Here is a 26,929-nt window from a genome sequence, read left to right as displayed (position 1 = left end):
CGGTAAAGCAGGTTTCTGAAGACTCTGACTTGGCCGCACGTTGTTAGTCTTTTTCTTACTGACATGTAGTGGAAAATGACTTAAAAAAAATTTTCAGTAGGCTCCGTGCTGGGCGTGGAGCCCAACGCGAGGCTAAAACTCATGACCCTGAGATCAAGATCTGAACTGAGATCGAGTCGGATCTTAACCAACTGAGCCACCTAGGGGACCCCAAAATGATTTAGAAAAAATAAAATACAGAGCTTTGGTGGAGGACATTCAATATATCAATTTTTAAAAACGGAATCAAAAGCTTGGTCTCTGCCCAGTTCGTCAGAACTTCCTGAGCATCTATTGATATATCTGTGATGAAACACTTTGTTTACATCCTGGACAGGACATAGTAAATCTCAAAATATACCAAACACACGGACAAGCTTCCTACCCTCCCTTGCCCACCCCTGAAAATTCTATTCAGAATCAGGTTCCAGGTCTTGGCTTTTTGAACCTTACCTGGTAGACAGTCCCAGCCACGTGTTTTTCTTCTTTATATCTCAGAGCTCTTCTTCTGACCTTTGAAGGTCGGGTTTTGCTTTTCCAGCAAAGCTCAGCCCAGAAGAGAGTGTGTGGCAAAGATTGTGCTCAACAAATACACATTTGCTCCCCTACATTTCCCAGCCTTCCTTACAGTTAAGCTTGAGCCACATGACTAATTCTGGCCAAGGGGGAGTCATCAGAAGTAATGTGCACCAGTTCTGAGCTGAGGTAGTTAAAAGGTGCTATGTGCTATGACCGAACTGCACCCCCCTCTCCCAAGTTCATATTTTGAGGCCCTAATGTCCAGTCCTCCGGTGTGGCTATATTCGTGTTTAGGAAGTACTTCAGATCAAATGAGGTCATGAAAGTGATCTCTCGGTCTCTGTCTCTGTCTCCCTCCCTCTCCACCTCTCCCTGCCATGTGAAGACACCCGTGAGATGGTGGCAGTCTACAAGCCAGGAAGAGAGACTCACCAGCGACTGAATTGGCCAGCACCTTGATCTTGGCCTTCCCGGCATCCAGAACTATGAGAAAATACATTTCTGTTGCTTAAGCCACCACATCTGGGGTATTTTGTCATGGCCGCCCAACCTGACTAACATACATGCTTCTTCATCTCTCTCCTCCCTGCTACGGCAATCTTAAGACCCCACGTTCCAGACAGCTCAGCCTGTTGCGTGAGCAGGAAGAAGCCTTTCCTGTGTTAAGCCACTGAGATTTCAGGGTTTTTGTGTTACTACGGCATAACCTAGCCCGTCCTGACCAACGCACGGTGGCAGAGAAAAGGGCATGATATATATGCCATGTTCGTCCAAACACCTTAAGGCCAAAGCAGATGAGTGTTACCAGCACCAGTGAGTCCAGGGTATTCAGACTGATGCAAACTGTGTTTCGTGGGTCCCGGGATTCAGCCCATGATGAAGATGTAAACGGCTCAAGGAATCCATTGAGATTTCACGTAAGAAAGCACTTGCTCCAGCAGCTAAACAGCTGGGAAACGTGAGAGATAAGGCATTGTCTCCAGGAAGCCCCCACCGAAATGCATACCACTTCCCTTCAAGGGCTCAGTCCTTTATCCTGTGACAACCAGGGGGCACTTTCTTTCTTTCTTTTTCTTTTTTTTTTTTTTGTGGTGAAAAAATTTATATTTAGATTTAGCCAGCTGGACTCAGTTTAGATGATCCCAATTCTGTTGGCAACATCCAAAGCATCACAGTCAGGAGCCAAACACATGCCTTCTTCTTTCCATTGGGCCTGATCAGGGTGTTGACCTTGGCCACGTCAATGTCATAGAGCTTCTTCACAACCTGTTTGATCTGGTGCTTGTCGCCTTCACAGCCACAATGAACACAAGTGTGTTGCTGTCCTATTTTCTTCACGACTGACTTGGTAGTCGGGGGCACTTGATGATGGCATGGTGGTCAGGCTTGTTTCTCCTGGGGGCGCTCTTCCAAGGCTATTTGGGCTGCCTTCAGAGACACAGTGTCTTGGGTGGTTGGGAGGTAGGTGATGTGCGGATCTTCTTTGTGACTGTGGACACCTTTCAGCACCACTTTCTTGGCCTTTAATGTCTTTGCTCTGGCTTCAGCTTTGGAAGGGGCCGGGGCTTCCTTCTTTGCCTTTGGCACCATCTTCATGAAGAAAAGGAGGAGGCACTTTCTTAAGGACTGATTTCTCAGGGAAAGGGACACGCCCTGGGTCTCAGGGCCATGCTGAGTCACAGATTGGAGGCAGACTACACAACTTGGCCTAGGGTGATCCCTTCCCTGCCCATGAGGGCATTTAAATTTCATCGGGAGCAGGAGGGTCATTTCACTCTTCCAGGTTCCCTGTGACTTCTTACTGGTATGCCCCTCTTGGTCTGGGCTATCCGTATGACCATCTCTGTAAACCACCCACAAGAGAGGATGGAAGTGAACTTTAGGGCCTTGGCTTTTTTTTTTTTTTTTTAATGCTTGGCAAGACTTGCCCACAAGCATCTTCTCCCATCTGACCTCCCAAATTCTCCTTTATCAAAGCCAAGTTCAAGCCTGATCTCTGCTATGAAAACTTCCCTGACTCCCCCTTCCCATTGTCATGCCTGCTGATCTTTTAATAGTAACTATAACCAACATTTATTGTATACCATGACATACTAAGCCCTTCAGTAGCTCATATTTCTTGTATAGTATCTCATCTGATCCTCCTACATCCCGAGGGAGGTATTATCATCCCTACTTTACATCCAGGGAAACTGAGGTTCAGAGAGGGGTAGCTACCTACCCAAAGTCGCACAGCTTGTACGTGGCAAGGCTGGAACCCAGGCCTATCAGATTCTAAGATCCCTGCTATGACCACTACTCTCTCCTGCTCCTGACAGCTCAGCCTCCATTATTATATGTTTTGAATTGCTCCTCAATCCCCATGAGCTCTTTGAGGGTAGGGACAGTTTCTTCTAACTGGTTAATAATTAGCCTTTCTCTTCTGACCAGCACTTTACAGTTTATATAGGGCTTCTACATACTTGGTGCCATTGGATCTTTACTACATTCCTGAGACATCTGTGTTACCCTCAGTTTACAGATGAGGAGATGGAGGCTCGGACAGGTCCATGCATCCAATGAATGATAACCAGTTGCTCTTTTTGCTACCCCAAAGCGCCTCTCACTTGCAAACTGGGCACCAGCTAATCCCTTCCTTCTCTCCTGGCACGATGGTGTTCTAAGCCTCATTTCTGACCAATTGAAAATAGCTGGGGTCAGTAAAAGCCCTCATTTTATTTCTGATCCTTGGCAGCTGGAGTAGAGGCATACAAAGTTATGCAGTTGACATTCAACAGGATGTGAGTGGGACTTCTCCTGTAGCCCTAGAATTGGCAACTAGGGCCTAAAGCTGAGGTCAAATGTCAGATGATAAATGCTAAGGGACTTCCAGCAGTGGGGGGCCACTAAACAGGCTCCACAGCTCCCAATCCTCTCCTGCCCCCATCTATGTAAGCAGAAAGGGGGGGCATCATTGGGATCAGGAAACTTTGGACTGGTGCTGTAGCTTCTCCCTCCCCCAGGCCCCCAACCAGGTAAGGGGGTTCCAAGAGAAAGCCATCAAGATTGGGGGGCCCCTGAGGAGAGGAGAATGGCATCTCATTCCTGATTGGACATCTGCTTTCATGGCAGACTCCTGACACTTTCCTCAGGTCAAGTGGATGCTTCAGAAGGTAGTGAGGTTTGAGCTGTTTTACCTTATACTACCCAGGAGGACTGGCCATTGGGCGAGGGGACCCTGGGAGCAAAGGCCTTTGGGGATACAGCCGGCAGCAGGGGTATACAAGTGTGGGCATGAGGGCAGGGGTCTTGGTTAGAAGAAGTAGTATCTGAATAGCTTCTCCCACATCAGGGAACTTGGAAGTGGGGGGGCTTCCAGACATCTCCCAAGTTGGGGATAGTGACTGAAGAAAAAGAAAATCATTGTCCATCTGGACCCCATTGAGTTAAGACTGCAATGAACCAGTTACACAGTGTGGAACACTATCCCCGAATACCTGCCCTCCATCTGACCTGCCTTCAAAGAGCTCCTGCAGCCCCTGCCTCCTTGTGGCCCTTCTGCGGTCAGGCTGGCCTGGCAGCTACATGGAGAACAAGGTCTCAGTTTACAGTTCTGTGCCCAGGGCCAGGGCAAAGGTGAGGCAGGTGCGGCGCCAGGGGCACAAGTTGTCAGGAGGCACTCACGGTCAGGTGCTGACCCTGCACTTGCCCGGCCCTGCAGTGAGTGAGCGCCCCCCTAAATTCTGCACCCTAGACACCTCACCTACCTCACCTTCATCCCAGTCCTGTTTGTAGCTGCCACGGGGCCTGTGCCAGGGCCCAGTGGCTCCCTGGGATTCACAGAACATTTCAGGTCCACGACGATATTCTAGGCTTGGGTGCTGAGAATTTGGGGATCTGGAGCTAGCATGGCAGCCAACTTTGACTGAGATGGGCAGGCCCAGCACAGACAGGCTTTCCCACAGGGGAAAGGGAGGCCAAGCACCAAGGAGGCAGCTTTCCTTACCACTCCCAAACACGCCAAACAAAACTAAGGTAATTCTGCCCCCTGGTGTCCCCTTCTGTCACTGCAGTCACTGCCAGTGGGCCATCTAGGTTTCAGGAGATAGAGAATCACTTAACGTTCCTTCATTCAACCATTCATTCGTGCCTCACACATTTCTTGAATGCCCCATTCTGGGCTAAGTGCTGTGCCATACACTGTGGGTACAAAGATGAATAGTACAGAGACCCCTCCTTGCAGGGTGCTGTAGTCTAGTGGGGCAGATAGACACACAAAGAGATCATTTTGCTGCATTTACGTAAGTGTTCTGTTAAAGGTCATTATGTGGTACAAAGAGGGACTGCTTGGCTTAGGGGAGGCAGGGGACATGGCAGGAAGAGCTGGGCGAGAAGAAGTGGTGGCTGAGTTTGCTGACTGACTTTGAGTTCTTTAGGGGACTGAGGGAAAGGCCTTCTGGACAGAGGTGGGTATATGTGAAGGCACGGGATCTCATGTAAGGACTATAGAATGTTTCATTTGCTTCAGCTGTAGTGTGCATTTGGAGAGACAGAGGGAGACAAAGTTAAGAGCTGGCTGGTGGTCAGGGCTTGGAGGGACTTGCATGCCACACGGAAGGCTTCGGCCTGATCCCTAGGTGATCAAGAATTCTTGAAAGGCTTTGAGCAGGGTAGTGACATTGTTAGGTTGGAATTTTTGCAAGTTTATTCTGGGCGCTTTGTAGAGAATGGGTTGTAGAAGTGTAAGGCTGGGGAGGCTCTTGGGAGGGTTGCCAAATGTAGAAACAAAAGAAAACAAAAGAAAAGAAAACAGGATGCCCACTGAAATTGGCCTTTCAGATAGACAACCAGTTTTAGTATAAGTCTATCCCAAATATTGTATGGGATATACTAAAATTTATTCTTTATGCATTCAAAATTCAAATTTAACTGGGCATCCCATATCTTATCTGGCAACCTTATCTTAGAGCCATCAAGGAGAGATGATGGAGGCTTGGACTATGGCAGAGGTAGCAAAGTTGGATAGAAGTGGCAAAATCCAAGGGATATTCAGGAGATAGAAATGAGAGAACTTGGGGATGATGTGCATGAGGAAAAGTGAGGGGGGGAGTGTCAAACATAACACCCAATCTCCTGTTTGGGCTGTTTGCTCTGTGTTGGGTCCTCTAACTGCACCTCATCCCAATTAACACATACTCTGAGGTCAAAGGTCCTTCCTAAAAGATCCCAGAGAACCTCTGAACCCAGGAGCCAAGACAGTCTCCAAACCCCCGTCCTCCCTTGCTCTGGCTGGCCTCCTGCCTGGCTCCTTTCGGTTCCACACCTGCTTGCTTCTGCATTTTGGTCTTACCCCTTTCTTGGTCCAGCTAATTGGCCAGGGTCTGGTGCCTGGAATCAAGCTAGGGCCGCTTTAGGCCTCTGTTCTTTGCCTCTCTGCACCACTCTTCGCAACAGCTAGTATGAAGTGCCCAGGCCAGGCCTCCATGACTGACTAGAACAGATCCTTCCTGCCGGGGAGGGAATTCTCAAACATTCCCAGAACACCAAAGGTTTCCCCTAGGGGCTTTCTCACCCCCAGAAGGCTGGGGCTAGAAGGTGGCCTGGTTTCTCAGAGTCTCTTGTGACCCAACAGTGCCACTTAGTGGTCACACAGCACACTGCGGGCCAAGGTGAGATGGGAGACCAGTTTGCAGACCACTGGGAGAGCTTCACATTTCTCTCTCTCTCCTGGCAGAGCACATGAGTTCTGCTTCTGCTGGTGGCCATCCATCCGTGACACTCCTCAGCTCTTATGAATCTGAGCAACACCTCCGTTTTGTGGACCTGCTGGTAGAGAGGTGGCCTAAGATGGCATCCAAAGAACTGAACAACTAGGCCTTGAGGTCTCTGTCCTTGGCTGCACTCAGGAAATTGGGCTCCAGGTTGAACTGGTCACAGTCTCCAAAATTCCCAGCCTTCCATATTTGGTAGATACAAGCCTGGTCTCTATCTAAAAGTAGCTGTGTTTGAGGTCCCTCCCACGCCTGCTTGTGGACATTCCCACCCAGAAAACTAGAGGGGCAGAGTGGGTCTCACAATTGGGTTCCCCATGGTGGGCGTTTTGCTAGCCAAACAGTGGGCCTCACCACTCTAACCCTCTCTGGGGTTACAGCCAGTCAGAAAGAACTACCAAGTGCCCCAGCCTCTCTGCCCTCCACACCAGAGCCTGTGAGTGCGTGGCCAGAGCCAACATTCTGTGCCCCCAAGCTAGGGAGCTGAGAGACATCAGGCCTCAGGTGACCCTGTGGGCTGTAGCACGAGGCTGGTCTGTAGTAATTGGAAAGATCTTCTAAGGAGACTGGCTCAGGAAATGCAGCTCCCTCCCCCGCCCTCTGACTCCGGGAGCTTGCCATGAAGGCTTGGGGACACCCCAGGCTGTGTCGCTGAGGCTGAGGTGATCACAGACCCACTGCTGGTGTCTCCAGCACCATCTGACGAGAGATGGTGAGCCATCCCCAAGGAATGGCATTCCCTTCTAGCATGTTTGAGCCATCAGCCTTTATCATGGCCCCTGGGGGCCCTGGACCCTATTTTCCTGGGCCTACGACTTTGGAGAAATCTATAATTTATCATATGTCTTATCTGTAAAATGGGAATAATAATAATACTCACCTCATGGGGGGGTCACTCAGGCTACACGAGTTAATATACATAAAGTGCTTTGTTGTTTGTTGTAATTAATACTTCTCAGGGTCTGAGATTGAGCCCCTGCAAGAATATTGACACCAGCTTGGGTCGGAAGTGCCTCTGACTTTTTCCCTTTCCCTTCCCCTTAGAGTCTCCGGTTGTCGACTTGAAATAGGAATTGCTTCATCTTTTGCATGGGCTGTGGGTCTTCCAAAATGAGGACCTCTGGAGGTTCTGTGGATCAGGGTGGGTTGGGCGGTTGGGGAGACCAACTGACATGGTAATTAAGTTGTGCAGAGCCCCAGCAAACTTTCGGTAACTAGTGAACAACAGTTTGCTTGACCTCCTGGCCTGATGGGCTGTGGTCTGCTTAGGACAACAAGATATGCTCCTGAGACTTCACCCTACGTGAGCCGCTGGCCTGCTCCGTCCTCGACTGTCCGCTTTAGCCCCATTTCCTGGCTGGCTCTGAGAGATACGCATTTGAGATGCCCAGGGTGGGTGCCTTCTGTCCAGCCAAGGGCTCCGCCTGCTACAGACCAGCTCCATGATACCCAAATTCCTTGCAGTCTGAGTCCCACAAGGTGTGCAACCCAACCATCCTGCCAATGGCCTCCTTGGGCAGGGGAGGAGTTTCTCAGTCCCTGATTGAGGGGCATTTGCCTATTTAAATGTAAGCTTTGGACCCAGCTGTATTTTCTTCTGAATGGCTACCTGGTTGTCCCAACATGGCTTGTTGAAGAGTAAACACTAGAATTACACCCAGAACAGTGAAATGCTCACACAGGGAGGGAAAAGCACCTAGGGACAGCGACTGAGGGAACAGCAGATTCACAATCCCCATGTAGCTCATGCTCTTTTTTAGGGATGTGTTCATGCAGTGGTAGGAGACTGAAATCCCTGCACTAAATCATTTTTATCTCTTTTTTTGTTCTGAGCATATATACATAAATCCCTAAAAGTTAAATGCTACATGATACGTACTTACTATCAAGTCCAACCTCCAGGTTTGTGGGTACTCCGTTAAGGAGCCCCAGCATCCAGTGATGGGAGGCTCATACCACCACAGTCTAGAGCAGGGGTCAGCAAACTTTTACTGTAAAGGATCAGACAGTAAATATATTAGACTTTGCAGGCCATATGGTCTCTGTTGCAATCACTCAACACAGCTTTTGCCACGCAAGAGCAGCCACCGACAACATGTAAAGAAATAAGCATGGCTGTGTTCTGAAAAACTTTATTTACAAAAACAGATGGTGGGCCATAGTTTACCAACCCCCAAGAGCAACGGAGACATAATTCTACAAGACCTGTCCAAAAGCAAATTACACATGAGTCACACAGAAGAATTCCATATCAACATAGGGTCATTGAGAGTCTTCACGGACATCTTAAACAGAGCCTTTCTGGCTGGGTAGGTGGGCAGGGCATCAGGCTTAGGCTCCTCAATAGTATGTCCTGTGCCTGCCCTCACAGAGCAGGTCATCCTGGCATTCTAGGTCTCCTAGATTATCACTGGATTAAGTCTAAATCTCAACCAAGGCCACTACACATAGGTATTGGTCCCTTGCCTGCACCAAGCCATTTGTGTTAGCTCACTGGTTGATGCCAAGCACACTGAAAGCCAACTCTAGGCCACTGCTTGCCCTGCCTGTCTAAGGAGAGAAAGGACATGAGGATTGCCAGGGTGGGATGTGCTGCCATTCACTGAAAACACAGGAAGAGAAGGAGGTTTATGGGGTATAGTGAGTTTGGTTTGGGATGTGTTGAGTTTAAGATGGCTGTGGGACACCCAAATGGAGATATCCAGTAGGTGGTTTCACACAAGTATCTGATTTACCTGAATTCAAGTTTACTCATGCTGCCAAAGAAAGAAAAGATGATGTTGGAAAGTACTCTAGTGATTCCACCTGCCCTTTGGCCAACTGAGCCTGGACTCTGGAATGAATGTGAGACAAAGAAGTAGGTCTGCCGCTCCTTCAGTGAGTCCCTGTTCTTCCATGCCTGTCATGGTATGACCATCTCTCTGGGCTTATATGGGTCATGTATTTAAAGCTGCTATTGTGGGCTCCTGGCCAGCTCAGTCAGTAGAGCATGTGACTCTTGATCTTGGGGTTATAAATTCGAGCACCATATTGGGTGGAGAGATTATTTAAAAATAAAATCTTTATCAAAAAATAAAGCTGTTCTTGCGGTGTGTGTGTGTGTGTGTGTGTGTGTGTGTGTGTGTGTGTATGTGTGTGTGTGTGTGACATGCTTCCTGGGAGCATTATTTCACTTTTGGGGTATTTAAGGGATTTTTCTGAGTATATTCAATTTTTACCTGAAGTAATCAACTGTAGTGTATCCTGAATGGGATGTGATGCCATTGTAAATGTGTCTGAAGTAGAAGGTGGAGGGGAAGGACACTGCTTCAGAATTTTGGGATTCACTAGTGGATAGGTGGCAACAGCAGACAGAAGAGTGAGTAGGGTTTATGGAGCAAGAATATAGAGTAAGAAGAGAAGTGGCCCAAGCCTGAGGCCTAGGACCTGGGTTGTGCTGTCACTTAGCGATAGGACCAGGGAGGAAGATGAGCCTACAGTGGAGCCTGCGACAGAATGGTGGGTGAAGTGGGAGAGAAACCGGGAGGAGTTTGCATCCTGGCAGCCTGCTGGAGGGAGTGTTCCAGAAGTGGGGAAGTGCTACTGAGAAGTTAGTTAGGTGAGGGCTAAGAAATGACCGTTGGCTTTGGAAACACGGTGGTTACTGGTGACGTTGATGAGAGTGGTATCAGAGGGAAGGGCCAGAGAGGGTCAAGGCGTGAGTGGAGGTGAGGAAGTGGGGACAGTAAGTGGAGACAACTCTTTTAAGTGTGGCTGTTGGGAACAGACTGTTAGAGCGAGGGGGCTTCTCTCCATCAGCCATCACTCCTTCATACCAGGGCATACAGTCCTGGGGATGAGCAAAGGAAATCCCTCCATTCTCTGCCATCATCTCATTTTTCCTAGAATCCTTGCCCCAAAGAGCTTGGTTTTCAAGGGCTGCCATAAAAAAGTACCACAGACTGGGTGGCTTAAGCAACAGACATTTATTCTCTCAGAGTTCTAAGAGCCAGATGTTCAAGATCAAGGTTGGCAGGGTTGGTTCCTTCATAGGATTGCCAGGGAGACTGTTCCAGTCCTCTCCCATAGCTTCCGGTCATTTGCTGGAAGTCTTTGCTGTCCCTTGGCTTGTAGATGCATCACCCAGCCCTCTACCTTCATCTTCATGTGACCTTCTCCCTGTGTGTCTCTGTGTCGAAATTTCCCCTTTTTATAAGGACATCAGTTATACAGGATTAGGGCCCACCGTACTCCAAAATAACCTGTTTTACTTGACCGATTACATCTGCAATGTCTTTATTTCCAAATAAGGTCACAATGACAGGTACTGGAGGTTAGGACTCTAACATATGAATTGGGGGGGGGGCACAGTTCAACCTATAACAAACCTTTTGGTCTCCTTTCTTCCCACTTCCTCTCCAGTTGTCTGGCCAGAGATTATTCTGTTCCTTCCCATTCACATCTGTGCCTCCCCCTCCTCTAGCTCATCATAGCCTCCATCCCTTCTTCCCTGCTTACCCTTCTCCAGAGAAGATCTAACTCATCAACTTTCTGCAGCAAGATGACCTCCCACCCTTGTTGAAACTTTCTAAGTAACTTGCAACACTGAGGGATGGTGAAGGAAGCAAGAGAGGAAAATGATATTTAATTCCGCCTGTTTTTGGCGAGATGGGGCTGAAAGCTCCATGGACTTTAGATAATTTCTGAAAAATTGTTCTTGCTTTTGCTGACTTTTTAGGCCGTAAGTAAGAGATTGTAAGGAGAATAGTCAATAAAATTCCTCAAAATAGAAATTGTGAAACCAAAAAAGTAACTGCAGCTTTAAATACCAGTTTTACAACTGGGAATACTCTCCTCTGCCACCTACTGGCCACAGCTACAATCAGTAAACAATCCTTGCTCCTTGGAACCAGAGTCACCATTAGACGTAGGGGAGTGGCCCGAGGTCACCAAATGGCCCTTGCAAATGGGCTTTGTGTCAGGATGTGGCTTAGAGCCTCATGCCCCAGGGAGCTGCAAGGCTGGCTGGAGGGCCCCGAAGCTGCCTGATGGTGTGCTGGTCTGACGTGCCAGAAGCTAGAAGAAGAGAAGCTTGCAGATGCTAGGGACAGAGCTGGCCTGGGATGTGAGGGAGTGGTGTGGAGTGGGCCAGGCTCCGTGCCGAGAGGCCCTCTCCAGCCTCCTACAAGCCTGAGCAGGACACTGTGTCCGTTCATTCCTACACACAGACCTTTCTTTCTTTTATGAAATAATGTTTTCTTTAATCTTTTTCTGATATAAAAAGTAATGCATGCTCATTGTAAAACATTTAGAGAAGCAGACAAATATGAAGGTAAAAAAAATTTAGGCTGGCATCAGAGGGTGGCTTGGGGTGCTTTACCATAATCTCCATCAGCACCCCCAGAGTCACTCCAAATATATATGCAATTTAAGGAAAAACATTGCTTGCTATGCAAATACAGCTTGCAGTTTCAAGACAAAGTCACTAGCCTCCTTCTGAATGGCTTCTCAACCTTTCTTTATAGACATTCTGGAACCACCGCTGCCCACAAATCCACCACCCAGGGGTGACTGCTAGTTACAGAATGGAGCACTGACTTCCATTATTTTTGTGCCTATGGATTATCTTTTAAAAATTTTACTTTTTATTGAATAGAATTGATATATAATGTTATATTAGTTTCAGGTGTACAACATAATTCAGTATTTGTGAATATTGTGAAATGATCACAGTAAGTCTAGTTAACATCCATTACCACAGAATTACGCATTTTTTTCTTGTGAGAGGAACTTTTAAGATCTACTCTCTTAGCAAGGCAAACCGTAGAAGACTCTTAACGATAGAGAACAAGCCGAGGGTTGCTGGAGGGAGAGGTGGGTGGGGAATGGGCTAAACGGGGGATGGGCAGTAAGGAGGGCACGTGATATGATGAGCACTGGGTGTTACATGTAAGTGATGAATCACTCCATTCTACTCCTGAAACCAATATTACACTATATGTTAACTTGAATTTAAATAAAAACTTGATAAAGAAGATCTACTCTCTTAGCAACTTTCAAATATATGATACAGTATTATTGATTATATTCACCATGCTATACCTCACACGTTTTATCTTTATGTATTATCTTTATATCTGATTTCTTAAATTTAGGGACATTTGGTACATACTGTCTTAGAAGTCTGCTTTTCTTTTCTTTTTCTTTTTTTTTAGATTTTACTTATTTATTCGACAGAGATAGAGACAGCCAGTGAGAGAGGGAACACAAGCAGGGGGAGTGGGAGAGGAAGAAGCAGGCTCATAGCAGAGGAGCCTGATGTGGGGCTCGATCCCATAACGCCAGGATCACACCCTGAGCCAAAGGCAGACGCTTAACCGTTGTGCCACCCAGGCGCCCCAGAAGTCTGCTTTTCTGCTCAACGTTACCTCTTAGCATTTCCCCTGTCCTCATTCCTCAGCAACATTATTTGTAAAGGCTGCATGATATTTTATCCATAAAATATATAACGTGTTTACCCATCTTCTGGTTCTGAAGGGTACATAGATTGTTGCCAGGTTTTTGCTCTAATGAATAATGCTAGGATGACCCTGTGTGGACTGACCCCTTCGTGCTCCTCTGGGGTCATTTCCTTCCTAGAAGCAAAATTGCTACTATGAATGTTTCTAGGCTCTTGATACATGACCATATTGCTTCTAGGAAGGTGACACTCATTCACCCTTTGACAAGCAGTCGACACGCATGTTTTCCCTCACCTCTGCCAACACTGGAGTAGATGACACAGATTATTGGGTGCCAGGCTTTAGGTGCTGGGGATACTGCAGTAAGGGAGATAAACCATGGTCTCTGCCTCCATAGTTCCTGATCCAGTGGGAGACTGGCCCGATTCAATAATGAATGTTTAAATACACACTGTGATGATGCTCTGGGGGAGAGCGTAGCATGGGAGAAGTTGGCTCTGTGGTGAGAGGGAGCTGAGAACAGGCAAGGAACAGGTCCCATTTAGCTGAAGCAGAATGCGGGTGGCAGGATGTGGGAGGAGGCTGGAGTCAGTGGCACTCAGACCTGCGGGGCCTTGTGGGTCCCAATTCTATTTAAATGGCTTTAAACAGAGGGGTGATATGATTAAATTTACCTTTTGAGAATCACTTAAAATTTTTTTAATACTTAAAATTGTGGTAAAAAAGTAACAAAATTTACCACTGTAGCCATTTTTAAGTGTATGATTCAGTAGTGTGAAAAATATTCATATTGTTGGGCAACAGATCCCCAGAATGTTTCCATCTTGCAAAACCGAAACTCTATACCCATTAAACAACAACTTCCCATTTCTCCCTTCCCCCAGCCCCTGGTAACCACCATCTACTTGCCATCTATAACATTGACAATGCTAGGTACCTCATGTAAGTGGGATCATACAGTACTTGTCTTTTTATGACTGGCTCATTTCACTTGAGCGTAATGTTCTCAAGGCTCTTCCATGCTATAACACGTCAGAATTTTCTTCATTTGTAAGGCCGAATAATATCCCACTACATGCAGATACCGCATTTTGTTTCTCCATTTATCCGTCAATGGACACTTGGGCTGCTCCCACATTTTAGTTATTGTGAATAATACTGATATGAAAAAGGGTGTGCAAACATCTGTTCAAATCCCTGTTTTCAATTCTTTTGGATCTTATACCCAGAAGTGTGATTGATGGATCATATGGTAGTTCTATTTTTAAGTTTTTGAGGAACCTTGAGAATCACTTTTAAAAAGAGAAATCAGCAAGGCAGATTTTGTTGGCTAGAAAACAATAGAAAATAGTACTGGATGGCTGTTAAAAGCTATTAACTTCTTGGATGACATTAATATAATTTACTAAGTACACTGTACACACCCACAAGTGAACTCCTCTGAAGTTAATAGGGCTCAATATGAATAATTAAATGTATTCACATTTCAGAAATACCTATTGTACACAGGCTTGTGTCTCTAAGTCCTTTGAAGGACAATCTTTATTTATTAACCAAATATTATTGAGCACTTACTCTGTCCGAGGCATTGTGGGGAAATCCAAAATATGCCCACCTTGGTTCCCACTCTCATGATGCTTCTAGTCCCAGATGGGCAACAACACTTTTTTGTGTGTGTGGTGTGTTAAAATAGTTGTACAAAGGGAAGGTTCTAAGAGTTCAGAGGAAGCGGGAATTGGGGGAAAAGACTTCCTGGAGGAGGTGACATTTGGGTTTGATAGGGTTTGGGCGGGTGGAGTGGTAGGGGCTAGAGAGTTCCAAGTGGCTGCCACAGACTGACCCCAAGCAGAGTGTACGTGATTTTAGGAAAGGTAAGGGCATGACAAGGTCAAGAGTGGGAGTTTTGGCCACAGAGGTGGGCAGAAGAGACTAAGGAGAGCTTTAATAGCAGGCTGAAGAACCGAAACTTCCGTGGTAAGTGGAGGCTTGGGACTCTGAGGGGTTTTGATTAGGGAATGACATCAAAGCAGTCCACTGGGAAGATTAGTCTGGCAGTGACATGTGTAGAATAAACTGAAAGGGAGCTGAAAAATTAGTCAGAAAGGGATTAAACAGGATACGCCAGGCCTGAGATAAGGAGGGTATGGATTTGGTGGTGGAGCATGGGAAGTGGGCAGTGGAAAGGAGGGGTCAGATGGACAAGATTGTGAATGACCTGACTTTGGCCCCCTGAGAATGTCCCATCACACCTTTTCTCCCCTCCCCTCCCTCTTCCTTCCTCCCTCTTTCCTTTTTCCCTCCCTCCCTCCCTCTCTCCTTTTCCTACTTTTCTTCCTCCTTCTTTATAAAAAATATTATGTATGTCTTATGACGACAAGTTCTACTCATTTTGGTTTCCTTCAGAATCTTGCATAGTGGCCCACACTTAGCAGGTGCTCCATAAATATTTGTTGAATTGCAACTGGTGACTGATTAGAAGTGGGGCAGGGACCAAAAATAATCAAAGGTTCAAGCCTGGCTGATGGGAAAGAAGAAGATGCCAGGAGAAGCTGGTCAGGGTCAGAGTCAGGTTAATTTGAGCTCCCGGCAGGTCATCCGGCTGACTTGAAATCTTGGGATGTAGCCTGAAGGAAGATTTCAAGGGGCATCCCCACTCCAGTTGGGGAGATACTGGCTCTATGTAAGAGCACAGATTTTGGTCTGGGGTCATATTCTGGTCTGCCACTAGCCAAGTACCAAGCTAAGTAGTCTCTCTGAGCCTGTTTTATCCACCTATGAAAGGAGCATAAGGTAGTACTTAATAAAGTGGTTGTCAAGGCTGAAAGTGAGGTTAAATGTATTAGTAAAGCACCTGGGGTAAATGATAGCTGTAGTTGTTAGTGACTATTACTATTATTAAGATAAGGAGAAGCATAAATCATGAAGTTCCCGAGTGAAGTCATCTGTTAGCTTCCTGGTGCCCGTAGAATAAAAGGCAGCCTCCTTCCCCAGGCTTCACAGGCCCTGCCCACCTCATCCAGCACCCCTACCCCCGCCCCACTGTGCTCTGCCTGGCTGTCTCCCGAACACAGCAAGCTGCTTTGCTGCCTTAAGGTCTTTGCATTTGCTCTTTCCTTTGCTTGGAATGTTCTTTGCCAGATCTTGTATAGCTGGCTTTTTTTTGGGGGGGGGCAGGGCATATATACTGTGTAATCACCATTCAAATCAAAATATGGGACCTCTTGGCCTCCTGAGATTAAGGTCTTAGCAACCATCACCTCCTCAAAGCAACCTTCCCCGACCAAGTCTGTTTGCTGTGCCCTCTGGCATGTCACCCTGCTTTATTTTCTCCAGAGCGTTTGTCATGCTCTCTAGTTACCTTGTGCACTATTTCTCTCTGCTTACCCATCCCGCCCCACCCTCCTAGTGAAAGCACTGTGGCAGCTATATCATCAGCACCTTGAACAGCGCCTGGCACACAGGAGGCCTCAATAAATACTTACTGAATAAATGGCTGATATTGAAGATGCAAGGCAGGGGGTGGGGTGGGGGATGGTGATGAATGATGGGAACAAGTACAGTGAGGATGGGAAGAGATGGGCTCAAAGCACAGTGCAAGAGTTAGCCTAGGCAAGAAGGAAGACCACTTGCTTCTGACACAGGTGGGAAGGGGGAGGGACGAGGTAAAGCTGTGACATTTTGATTTGCAGAGCAAGGCTTTGAGGGCTGCTTCCGCTAACCACTTTGACATTTTCACAAAGTAAAGGGTGTGGCCACCTGCTGAGAGCGGAAGGGCTGAGGAAGAGAGGTCTGGGCCTTGATGCCAGTGGAAGGTTTTGGAATACTAGCTGCCATTTATTTAGCACTTATGCAGCAGGCACTGTTCCCAGCCCTTGAAATGTACTAGCTGATACCATCTCATGATGATCCTATGAGGAAAGGTACTATTATTAATTCCATTTTAAGATGGGGTAATTGGGGCACCTGGGTGGCTCAGTCGAGCTTCTGACTCCTGATTTCAGCTCAGGTCGTGATCTAGTGATCTCAGGGTTGTGAGATCAAGCCCCGTGCTGGGCTCCATGCTCAGCATGGAGTCTGCTTGGGATTCTCTCTCTCCCACTCCCTCTGTCCCCTCCCCCTGCTCACACTCTCTCTCAGAGAGAGAGAGAGAGAGAGAGAGAGAGAGATAAAGATGTGGTAACTGAGGCCTAGAGAAGTCGATCTACTTTTGCCCAAGGCTGGACATCTAGAAATGGCAGAGCTGGAATTTGAATCCAGGCAATCTGGCTGTTGGAGCCTATGCAAAGAACCACAGCAATTTCCTGCCTCTCAGTTCCTGGGGTGCAAGTCTATGAAGGGTTAGCAAGAGAGGAAGAGGAGGACTGTGGAATGAATGATATATGCAGGTAGGTCTAGGAGCAGTCAGCCAGCTACCAGGCTATGCCGGGAAGCCCAAGAATGGGAGCAAAGGAAATGAATGGAATGGAGATGCTGTGGGTAGTTGTGACTTTATTAGGCATGGAAAAGATGGAAGCTGAGCTATTCTAAAGTGCACAAGAGAGGTGGTTTCTGGGTAGAGGAAAGCAGCATGTGCAAAGGCCCTGAGGTGGGAAAGAGCTTAGCTAATTGGGAGGAGTGAAAGGACAGTGTCAGAGTGCAGTGGTGGGGACAGGGGAGCATTACTAGTGAGCATTCAAACATTCTAAGGTGGGGTGTAGGCAGTGGTATTTTTTTAACACCCTGGGTTATGTGGCCAGGGTTAAGAACCACTGATTTAGACCAGTTTTCAGCTGATACTCATTTGGGGTCCACACTTTGAGAAACATGCCCTAGATGACTCTAATGAGTAGCCAGGGTTGAGAACCACTCATCTAAATGGAAGATGGGGGATTAAATGGCACAAAACCATGGCTTCAAAGTGTGACTGAAGAAAAAGCACGTTCCTCTTCTCCACCTGGGGACTTGGGGATGGGAGTAGCTTCCACAGGACAGACAAGGGAGAAGGTAAGTAGCATAGGCTGGGTAAGAATCAATTCAGGTAGGAGCAGCAGAGGTGGAAACTAGAGGGGGGATTTATCTACAAAGCACAGAGAGAAAGAAGGGCCAGGAACCAGGCATCCAGGGCAGGGCAGAGCAGCACAGTACAGGAAAAAGCAAAAGGAGGTGCGGGGGGGGGGGGCGGGATGGGCAGATCGGCAGGTGTGGTTCCTGAGTCTCAACAACAGCCAGGTGTCACATGCTGGTGATGGCAGCTCTTATTCATCCTTTAATTTACACCTCACCCCTACTCCCCAAACATGTGCAGCAGAAGGCTGAAATACAAAAGTATAGAAGGTGGCACTGTGGTGTGTCTGTGGTGGGGGGGAAGGAGGGCAGAGGAGTAGGCTGAGCATGGGGTCTGACTGTATCTAGTTGACAAGGTTAACATCAAATGAAAGCCAGAAAGCCTTTGGCAGTGGGAGAGAATCAGTGAAATACAGGGGAGAGCTATGGGGTGCAGGGCATAGGCTAACATCTACGCAGCATCCACTACGGGCCAGGTATCGTGCCTGCCACGTCGTTTCTTTCTCATTTAATAATGCAGGGCCTGGTAGGCCATGGGAAATTTGGAGTTTCTTCTAAATGCACTGGGAAGTCGCAAAGGAGTTAAGAGGGAAGTGAGATGTAGTTAAGTCATCAAAATCAGTGCTATGCCCGTTCCATGTTATAGGCCAGGAAACTACAGGCTAGCCAGTCCAACGTCACACACAAGGAGGAAGTGGCAGAATCCAGAGTGAAGATCAGACCTCTCTGAGATGAATGGTGGCAAAATGTTAACAGGTGGTGAGTTAAGGGTACAGGGTGTTCATTGTATCCTTTTGACTTATCTGTATGTTTGAAAGATTTTTTTGTAATAAAAAGTTGGCAGAAAGAACTAGGTCTACCACCAACGTTTAAACTCTTTTTTTCCCTGCTATGGCACACTGTGTCACTAACCTAAGTGACCTTGAGTCCCTCACTGTCCCTTCTGAGCCTCACTCTGCCCATCAGAACAATGAGACTGGCTTAGATCACTAAGATTCTCTCCTTAACACTTGGTGATCCCACTCTGGCAGCGTGTAGCTGTAAATTATTAGGCTACACCAAAAGCCAGGTCATCCTCTTGCCCTGCGGTCTGAAAGACCCTAGTGGTTCTCCTGGAACAGCAGCCAGCATTGCAGTTTGCAACCTCTGGAAAGGTGGTCACTGAGGCTGCTCTGCCAACACCGCCTGCTGCTGTGTAAACATTGCTGGTGTCAGTCATCTCCATCCACTGGGGGGGAAATCTCTCTCAAAAGGAAACACCTTCCTCTGCCAAAGGCTTTGGGTGGGGCTAAAAAAACTGTTTATGACAACACTGAATCAGCACATTCATCAGGGTCAAGCTCATAGTCAGACGGAACTGGAAGAGGGCCCTGGTTGCAAAGAAAGCTCCAGCGGAGGCCTCTTAGGTCTCAAAGGGAGCGGAACCAGAATGGAGATCAGCAGGGGAATAAAAGGCACCATGCTCAAATCAGGGGTTTCCTCTTAAAGTTCAGATGAGAGCCCCCCAAAGTACCAAATTTACGGATTTTGTCCCCCCAAGAGGAAATAAAGGTTCAAAACTGGTTTTCAAAAGTTGCAAAATGAATCCTGTGAAAACAGGCTCTTTGTAGGGGCATGTCTAAACTGCTGAGGCTATGTTGGCAAGGACACTGTGTTCTCCCAAAATGTGTATGTTGGGGTTTGCTGGATTTCTGGGGGTGGGGTGATCATGGATCTCACCCAGTGTGACATTTACATGCATAAAGAATCAAGATCTTTTTTCCTAACAGTGTTATTTTGTTGCCTGAATCCCCAGGGTTAGGATAAGATCCTGGACTGGCCTCTGGAAGCACTGTGACATCTTTCTTAGCCTCTGAAAATACGTGGCTTCTTCTCCCATTCAAGGGCAAATATACTGAGAATTCTTATATTTTCCTGTAAGACAGTAAATGACAGTATGGTTGTAGCTGTGAGGAATGCAGTCAAGTGGGACCCAGTGGCCTAAGCCTCCCTCCTCAGTTTTTCCTTACCAAGATCACACTGATTTTTCACACAACATATATTTATTCAGAAAAAAAATTTGCAATAAATTATAATAAAAAAGATGACACAAAATACAGAATCCCACTAGCAGCTTTGCTTAGTGGCCAAGACATTTCTGGGAAATTTAACAATTATAGAATAAGAATCAGAAAACAGTGAAAGGGAAACTAATGCAATGTCACCACGTGGGTTCGAACCATTTCTGCCCTAAAACAATATAGATGCAGAGTTCTTCTCTACCAGTTGGATGTGAACTCCTTACTTCGGAGGAGCTATGTATGAAATAAACAGCACATTATAGTTACTTAGGAATTAGAGCTTGGCGTGCTGGAGTAGGCACAGTAGGGGAGCAGATTTCTTACATCTACTCTATTTCTCTCCCCTACCTAGAGATTGTCTCAAACCCTTAATGCTGTATACATCCCAGGACCAGAGCTGGAAAAAAACAGAGGCAGTAAAGAAATTTAGTGCGTTTGCCTCATGAACAAAGACCTAGGATGTTGGCAATATACCAGACAACGTGCCCAGGACAGGCATTTCCCTGTCTTTGTGTTATGACCTTGCCCCAGCTTCTATAATCTGCCTCTCCTATGATCACTTTCTGGCCTAGTGGAGATGACAAAAGCATTCTGCTCACAATCTTCCATTAATGAAGTTCTGACCTATCAGATCTGCAGCTATTTGGCACCAGGAACTTGACTCCTAGTTCCATAACTCCAAATCAGGAAAGGGTTTAACCAGTATATCACAGGATACATACCTTTTCTTCCCCCACAGAACTCAACTTACAAGAGATGGGAGAACTGAAGAACCATTCAGCAGTGGTGTTTCCCCTGGCTCTCTCCTTCCATGTGCTAGAAGAGTCAGGAGTCAATGCCCAAGACCACAGAGTCTGTACATTAAGTTCCTTGGATTCAATGTTAACAGTCAAGAATGAGTTGTTGACTCAGGGTGGTTTTAATGAAAGAAATCCAGGAAGAAGCCAACTGTATCAGGCAGTTTTGCAGTCAGCGGCTGGTAGCTTCTTTGCCAATCAACACAGAATAATTAAAAAAAAAAAAAGAATGCTGCCCCACAGAGCTTGAGTAAATGAAAAGCTCAGAGGGTTGTCTTGGCTGGGAGAGAAAGGGGCTTCATTGGGCCACTGCATAGTCTCTTTTACGTAACACTGGATAAGGTGACTAGGAGCCATGGGGAGCTGGTCGTAGAGCCCAGAGCCAGCCCTGATGAGGGAGGGGCCAACATCCCCTCCCCTGGTATTTCAGGAGACCAGAGAGGTGGTTCTAAGGGTTATCCACAATACCCTGCTGGGGGAAGGAGCAGTATTGCCAGAGAGGCCCACCTGAGGTCCAGACTGCCTTTTTGACTGTGATGCAAGCACTGCTCTGGAGGTGGATTTCTAAGTGGGGAATGGGGCCCCCAGACAACCAGGATTAGTTCTCATGTAAAATCTGAATAAGAACAGAAAGGGATGATAGAAAGTAGGACTTGTCAAACATGAATATTCTCACTTCTGAAATGCTCAAAGTGCTTCCATACTGATCATGATTCTCTCACATCGACGGGATGTCATCTCTAGTAGTCCCTAAAGTTCTGCTAGTAAATGTGGTCTGAAACAAGAGAAGATGGTTCCACCCAGTGCAGATCCATGAAAAGGCCAATGTTACAGACATACAGATGTCACTGTAGTAGAAATGCACAAATGCATGTCACAACCACATGTAGATGGTTAACTCACTGTTGGGGACATCCCAGGAGTCACTAGCTTCACTCAGACTTCCTTCGATGTAATAGAACTAGTAGAGTGGAGTGCAAAGGGGTGATACGGGAGGGGGTCAGGCAAAAGTGCTTTAGACGAAGGACTACAGACAAGTCTGAGCTACAGCACGTAGTGCTTATAGACCTAGAATGGGAACATCTCAGAATCTAGGCCCAGGGTGCTAAGGACAATCATGATAGCTGGGCAGGAGGGCCATGAACACATCCCCAGGTAAAGGAGTGTAAATACAGATCTCTGCCTTATAGAGAGAGAACACAAAAACACCAAAATATGGTACCTTTGGCTTGGCAATATAAGTCTAAAAGTATTTTGCTGTGTAGGATATGGTAAGGGAGGGATTAGGAAACTCTCTTCCTCTTGCACTAGAAACAACCTTTTCATGCCAATAGCCTCAAAATTCTGCAACAGACCCTTCCTGTGGCATGACTTTTCAAATCATTCTGAAACACTTGGTGCCCAAGATCTTCCTCCTCTAGAATCTCAGAGAGTAGTAAGAGCAAAAGGCTTATTAGTCTTCATCGCTCTCAAGAAACCCCAGAAGGAACTGGATAGCACGCTGACGGTCACTTGGAGTCTGTCTTGCCATAAGGTTGGGTGGAGGCCTTAGGAGAAGACTAGTGAAGAGAGTAGCTAGAGGGTGAGAAAAAAGAAACAGGAAACCCTTTGTCAGACACAACCTAAGCAAAGCCTCAGGGGTGGGAACTGGGGAGGCGGGGCAGGGGACGAGGGCAGTGGGCCATGTGCCTGGACATGAAGGCTGTCCCAACCAGCCCGCCCCTCTGCTCATGTTGCCTTCTCATGAAGCACTCTTACCAATCATGTTTTCGCTGACGTTGTTGTATTTAGAGAATTTTAAGAGTTCTCGAAGGAATGCCATCAAGTAATGGAAAACATTTCTATGACATCTTGGAAGCTGGGAAATCACCTGTTTTTTAAAAAAGGGAGGTGGGCAGTGAGGAGAATAAAGGAAAGAAGGGAGTAAGAAGAGCTTATAGGTGCCACAGTAGTTTATAATCCAACCCACACAGGACCCCATTCATCTGTCATAACTCTCTTTTATTTCCTCATGACTAATAGAGTACCTACCAAATGAAAACTTCCAAGTCAGAATGGTCATACTGTTTGGCCCCTGTATACTCAATGACCAGGCCACATTCACATGTGTGATGTGGTCATCACACATTCATTCACACACACACACACACCCCACCTCACAAGCATGTTAGTATTAATCTGGTCTTTTCCCATCTCCTCAGAAAGGTAGCCACAGCATCTGCCAAGCCCAGTGGTTTTCTCTACAGTGTCATTTAGCATGGATGAGAGCTCCTCCCAATACTCACTAGTCTGATCAAATGGTATTCTCAGCCACTATGCATCAAAATTATTTCAAGATTAAAAACAAACACCAAGAAGGGGCACCTGGCTGGCCCAGTCGGTGGAGCATGCGACTCTTGGGGTTGTGGGTTTGAGCCCCACATTGGGTGCAGAGATTACTTAAAAAGAAAATCTTTTTTTTAAAAGATTTTATTAATTTATTTGTTCGGGGGTGCACAAGCAGGGAGAGCAGCAGGCAGAGGGAGAAGCAGGCTCCCCGCTGAGCAAGGAGCCCAATGCAGGACTCAATCCCAGGACCCTGGGATCATGACCTGAGCTGAAGGCAGACACTTAACCAACTGAGCCACATGAGTGTCCCTAAAAATAAAATCTTAAAAAAAAACAAACACCAAGGGGGCTCCTGGGTGGCTTAGTTGGTTAAGCGTCTGCCTTCAGCTCAGGTCATGATCTCAGGGTCCTGGGATTGAGCCCCACAGCAGGCTTCCTACTCAGCAGGGAGTCTGCCTCTTGTTCTCTCTCTCCCTCTGTCCCCCGCCCCCACCTTGTGCTCTCTCTCTCAAATAAATAAAATCTTAAAAAAAAAACCCACCAAGAGGACAAAAAGGAGAAAGGCTCACAAGTGTCACAGATCCTTCCTGGTAATGTCAGCCAGAATTCCATGTATGATCAGCTTCTCCAATTCTATGCCAGAGTAGAGGTATCTGCCCTACTCAATAGGCCAACTAGAAAAGTGTGGCAAATATAACAGGAAATAACACAACCTAAAATTTAAGAGTCCCAACTCTCAATGCTGGTGTCCTGCCATGAGTAACAGATTCAGATCCATCCTACCATATAGCTAGCTACACATCTGAAATTGATTTCTCTTGGGGCACTTGGCCCAGACATCCTCAGAGCAGTAAAACTCACCTGTCGGCAGTTCTGGGGATCCTGAGCAGAGTCAAGACATCGCTGATACAGCTCGTAACAGATGACAGGCTCTGGCAGGGCTTCCAGGAAAATGAGCAGTGCTTCAGCCACAGAGTGATTACTGCCAGCTGGATTAAGTTAAGTCAAGGGAAAGGGGCCCCAGGGAAAAGGCAACACAGAGACCCAATTTGCTTTCTTCCTCCAGCTCCCTCAGGGACAGTTTCCTTCCTATTATTCAGGGCACACTGATCCTAATTGGGGTTTGGTATTTTATTGGTCCAGGTATGCTGAAGCTGAGTTGTTACAGAATTGATCAAAGAATCTTGGGAGGTTTGGCTCAACTTGAGAGTCAGGGGAATATGGTGTGCAGAATGACGTTCACACTGGACCAGTCCTTGAAACTAGTCACCAATGTTTCCCATCCTCTTCCATGTCCTAGTGACAACACATGTGGTGGCAGGAGTGATCAGTGGTCTGAAGCAGAACAGTACCAGTGCTGTGGGTCCTATGTTCCATGTTTATTAAAAGTTGTTGTTACCTACCCCTTGATTCCTTTCAGTTAGAGTCTGATACAGAGAGAAGTCAAAAGTTCTTGAAAGGAATTGAAAAACAACTGCAGAGTCAATGAGTACCTTATAATAAAAGACAGTTACAAAGAAAGTAAAGATGGAAACACAAAACTCAAATGCAGGTGGGAAGGAGAGCTTGGTCAAGAATTCTTCATCCAGCTTCCTAAGCCTTTGTCAAAAAGGATACGGATTGTCTCGGGAATGCTAGTATCCAGACAATCAATGATCTGCTGTAACTCCTCCTGCATTCCAGGGGTTTGGAACAGGTCCTCCTACCAGAGAGGTCACAATGAATGGAACAAGGCAAGACAATCAGCCCTAAGGTTCTGAAGACCACCCAGGGATCAATAGAGTGGCAGGATGCAAATGGAAGGGTAATATGCATACTTGTGATTAGGAATGGAGGTGTGACATTGGCATCTTTTTCATTTATCATCTGTAGAATCCGCGTGAAACTTTGTTTCAAACCAGAAAATGATCTTCAAAGGTTTTAGCCTATACCTGAGATGGCACAAGACTAGATGGCTAGAGTGGGAGATGAGGTGTCCCCACTTCTAGCTTCCTGACAAGTGGAAGGCAGAGTCCAAACAGTTGAACCACATTCAGATACTGATACTAGGGAATGCTAGGCAGGAGTAAATGGCATGCCCATAGCAAACCTTCCTTTGAGTTCTACTACTCTTTAGTAGGTAAGAAAACATTCACCAATGTTCGGGCCTGGCTCTACCATTACACCTATGCTGTGGTCTTAGCTGAATCACTTAGTTTGCAGGCTTCAATTCTCTATCTATAATAAGGATACTTCCATCTGCCCAGATGACCTGATAGTCCTGCTCTGTGAATGCAGCTTGGGAAAGTTACAAGCCCTATACTGACATGAGGTATTATCATTTCCTACTGGATTCACACACTGTCCAAAGTTGCAGGGCAGGCCCACAGTCACTTACCTGGTGACAGGCGTACTTGAATAAGTGATCTACCAGAAGCCAGATCTCCTTGGGGACTTGAAGGGGTCTCTCACTGGCACCTTCATCCAAGGGAACCATCTGCAGAAGGGATTTCTCCTAATAGATGAAAAAGGAGGAGATTCAAAGAGGTCTCAATAAAAATTTGTGTAACTTAATCTCCTTCATATTCTGCTTATGTAGGTACAATGTGATCTTCATCTCTTAAGATTTTTCATTTTTTCTTACTGGGGACACCCCTGGTCAGAAGGCACTTGATATTGATTCCCACCGTTAAAGGATTTCCTTCCTCCTCTAGATACTTAACAGTTAGGCATTCCATTTGGGTTTATTACGTTCATCACGTGGGCACACTGTGGGTTGTAAATCCTTTCTGGGGTGACATGGAGAACCAGTGCTGCAGCAGTCGGTCACGGCAGAGTGCACATGCCGCCCGAGACCTGAGGACCGGTCCAGTTCAGCAGTCTATTCAGTCCTCTGAGAGGCCAAGTTTTTGTTGACTTTTAACTTACTATTCTCTCAGGTCTTACCACAAATATTACAGTTTTCATTGGTAATTTAAATGAGTCTCTCTGGTCCTCAGAAATTAAAGACAATTCTCCACATTACACCTACATTCGTGAATATTTCAGGCTCAATGGAAGGTCTAATCTTAAGGCATAAAACTCATAACCCTTAAGATCCAAAAATAGTAAACCAAATACAGCATACCAACAACCAGAAATACTGTGAAAAGTTCAAGGTCTGAGTCCAGAAGTTATTCTTTATATTAATAACTCAGCAGAGATTTCTCAGGGCTGTGACCCCTTTCACATATCCTTCTACTTTCTTAGATTCTCCCGAAAGAATATAAGAGAAAAACCCAAAAGTGACAACAACTAAATCTGAACTTGTAAATGGCTGGGGAAATAACCTCAATTATCTTATGTTTATATAGTCAAACAGAAATTATATTAAAAAGGTGTCTGAAACAGATAAAAAGTCATATGAAGGCAGCCTCAGAAAAATCCTAGTGGAGAAAACGGTGACCAATTTTTTGCATCTTCCCCCCTGCCTCCAGCTTAAAGTTATATATTATGTACTCTCAACGTTAGGAATTTCTGTAAATTCCATCCCCAATCCCCAGCCATGGTGCTTTATGGAAAAGAAAAGAAGTGTTTCACTACTTCCAGAGACTGCGTACACTAGTGCAGAGCTGAGGGCTCTGCTTAACATTATGTTCTGCAATAAGCATTGGTGACCTTTTAAAGCCGCTGTACCTTTCTAAGAGAATGAGGACGAGAAAAGAGCATGACAGTTGGTTACTGTTTAAAATCTAATTTCTTCACATTCATTTTGCTTCCTTTCTTTCTTTCCCTGGGATTCTATCACTTGATATTCATGTTCCCTGTAGCTGCCAGAATTTCTATCAGTGGCTCATCTACTAACTTCTTTCCGGTTGCAAGTATTAAATCCAGGCATTCACATGGTATCTGAAGCAAAGCACTGTCCATAATGCACTCTGCTCACTTTCTGAACCAAACACAACACATGTATAGATTTAGCAGATGTCTCCAAA

The 26,929-nt window shown here is 46.3% G+C and overlaps 1 protein-coding gene across 6 annotated transcripts in view; it reads right to left on the bottom strand.

Annotated features, from left to right (window-relative positions):
• Window positions 1-19,814: 19,814 nt before the first annotated feature.
• OCRL (OCRL inositol polyphosphate-5-phosphatase) overlaps window positions 19,815-26,929 on the bottom strand; it is a 56,920-nt gene continuing 49,805 nt past the window's right edge. For all 6 annotated transcript variants that reach the window (XM_057314341.1, XM_044391610.3, XM_057314338.1 and 3 more), the window contains 5 exons: window positions 25,354-25,470; window positions 24,594-24,678; window positions 23,838-23,965; window positions 22,407-22,518; window positions 19,815-22,223 (listed from right to left, as the gene is read on the bottom strand). In XM_057314341.1, the coding sequence (XP_057170324.1) occupies window positions 22,102-22,223; window positions 22,407-22,518; window positions 23,838-23,965; window positions 24,594-24,678; window positions 25,354-25,470 (564 nt within the window). In that variant the 3' untranslated portion in view covers window positions 19,815-22,101. The remainder of the gene's footprint in view (window positions 22,224-22,406; window positions 22,519-23,837; window positions 23,966-24,593; window positions 24,679-25,353; window positions 25,471-26,929) is intronic.

The sequence above is a fragment of the Ursus arctos genome, chromosome X (assembly GCF_023065955.2).
Source record: "Ursus arctos isolate Adak ecotype North America chromosome X, UrsArc2.0, whole genome shotgun sequence".
Taxonomy (NCBI): domain Eukaryota; kingdom Metazoa; phylum Chordata; class Mammalia; order Carnivora; family Ursidae; genus Ursus; species Ursus arctos.
Note: the sequence above shows the minus strand (reverse complement) of the source record. Positions and strands in the feature narration are given on the sequence as shown.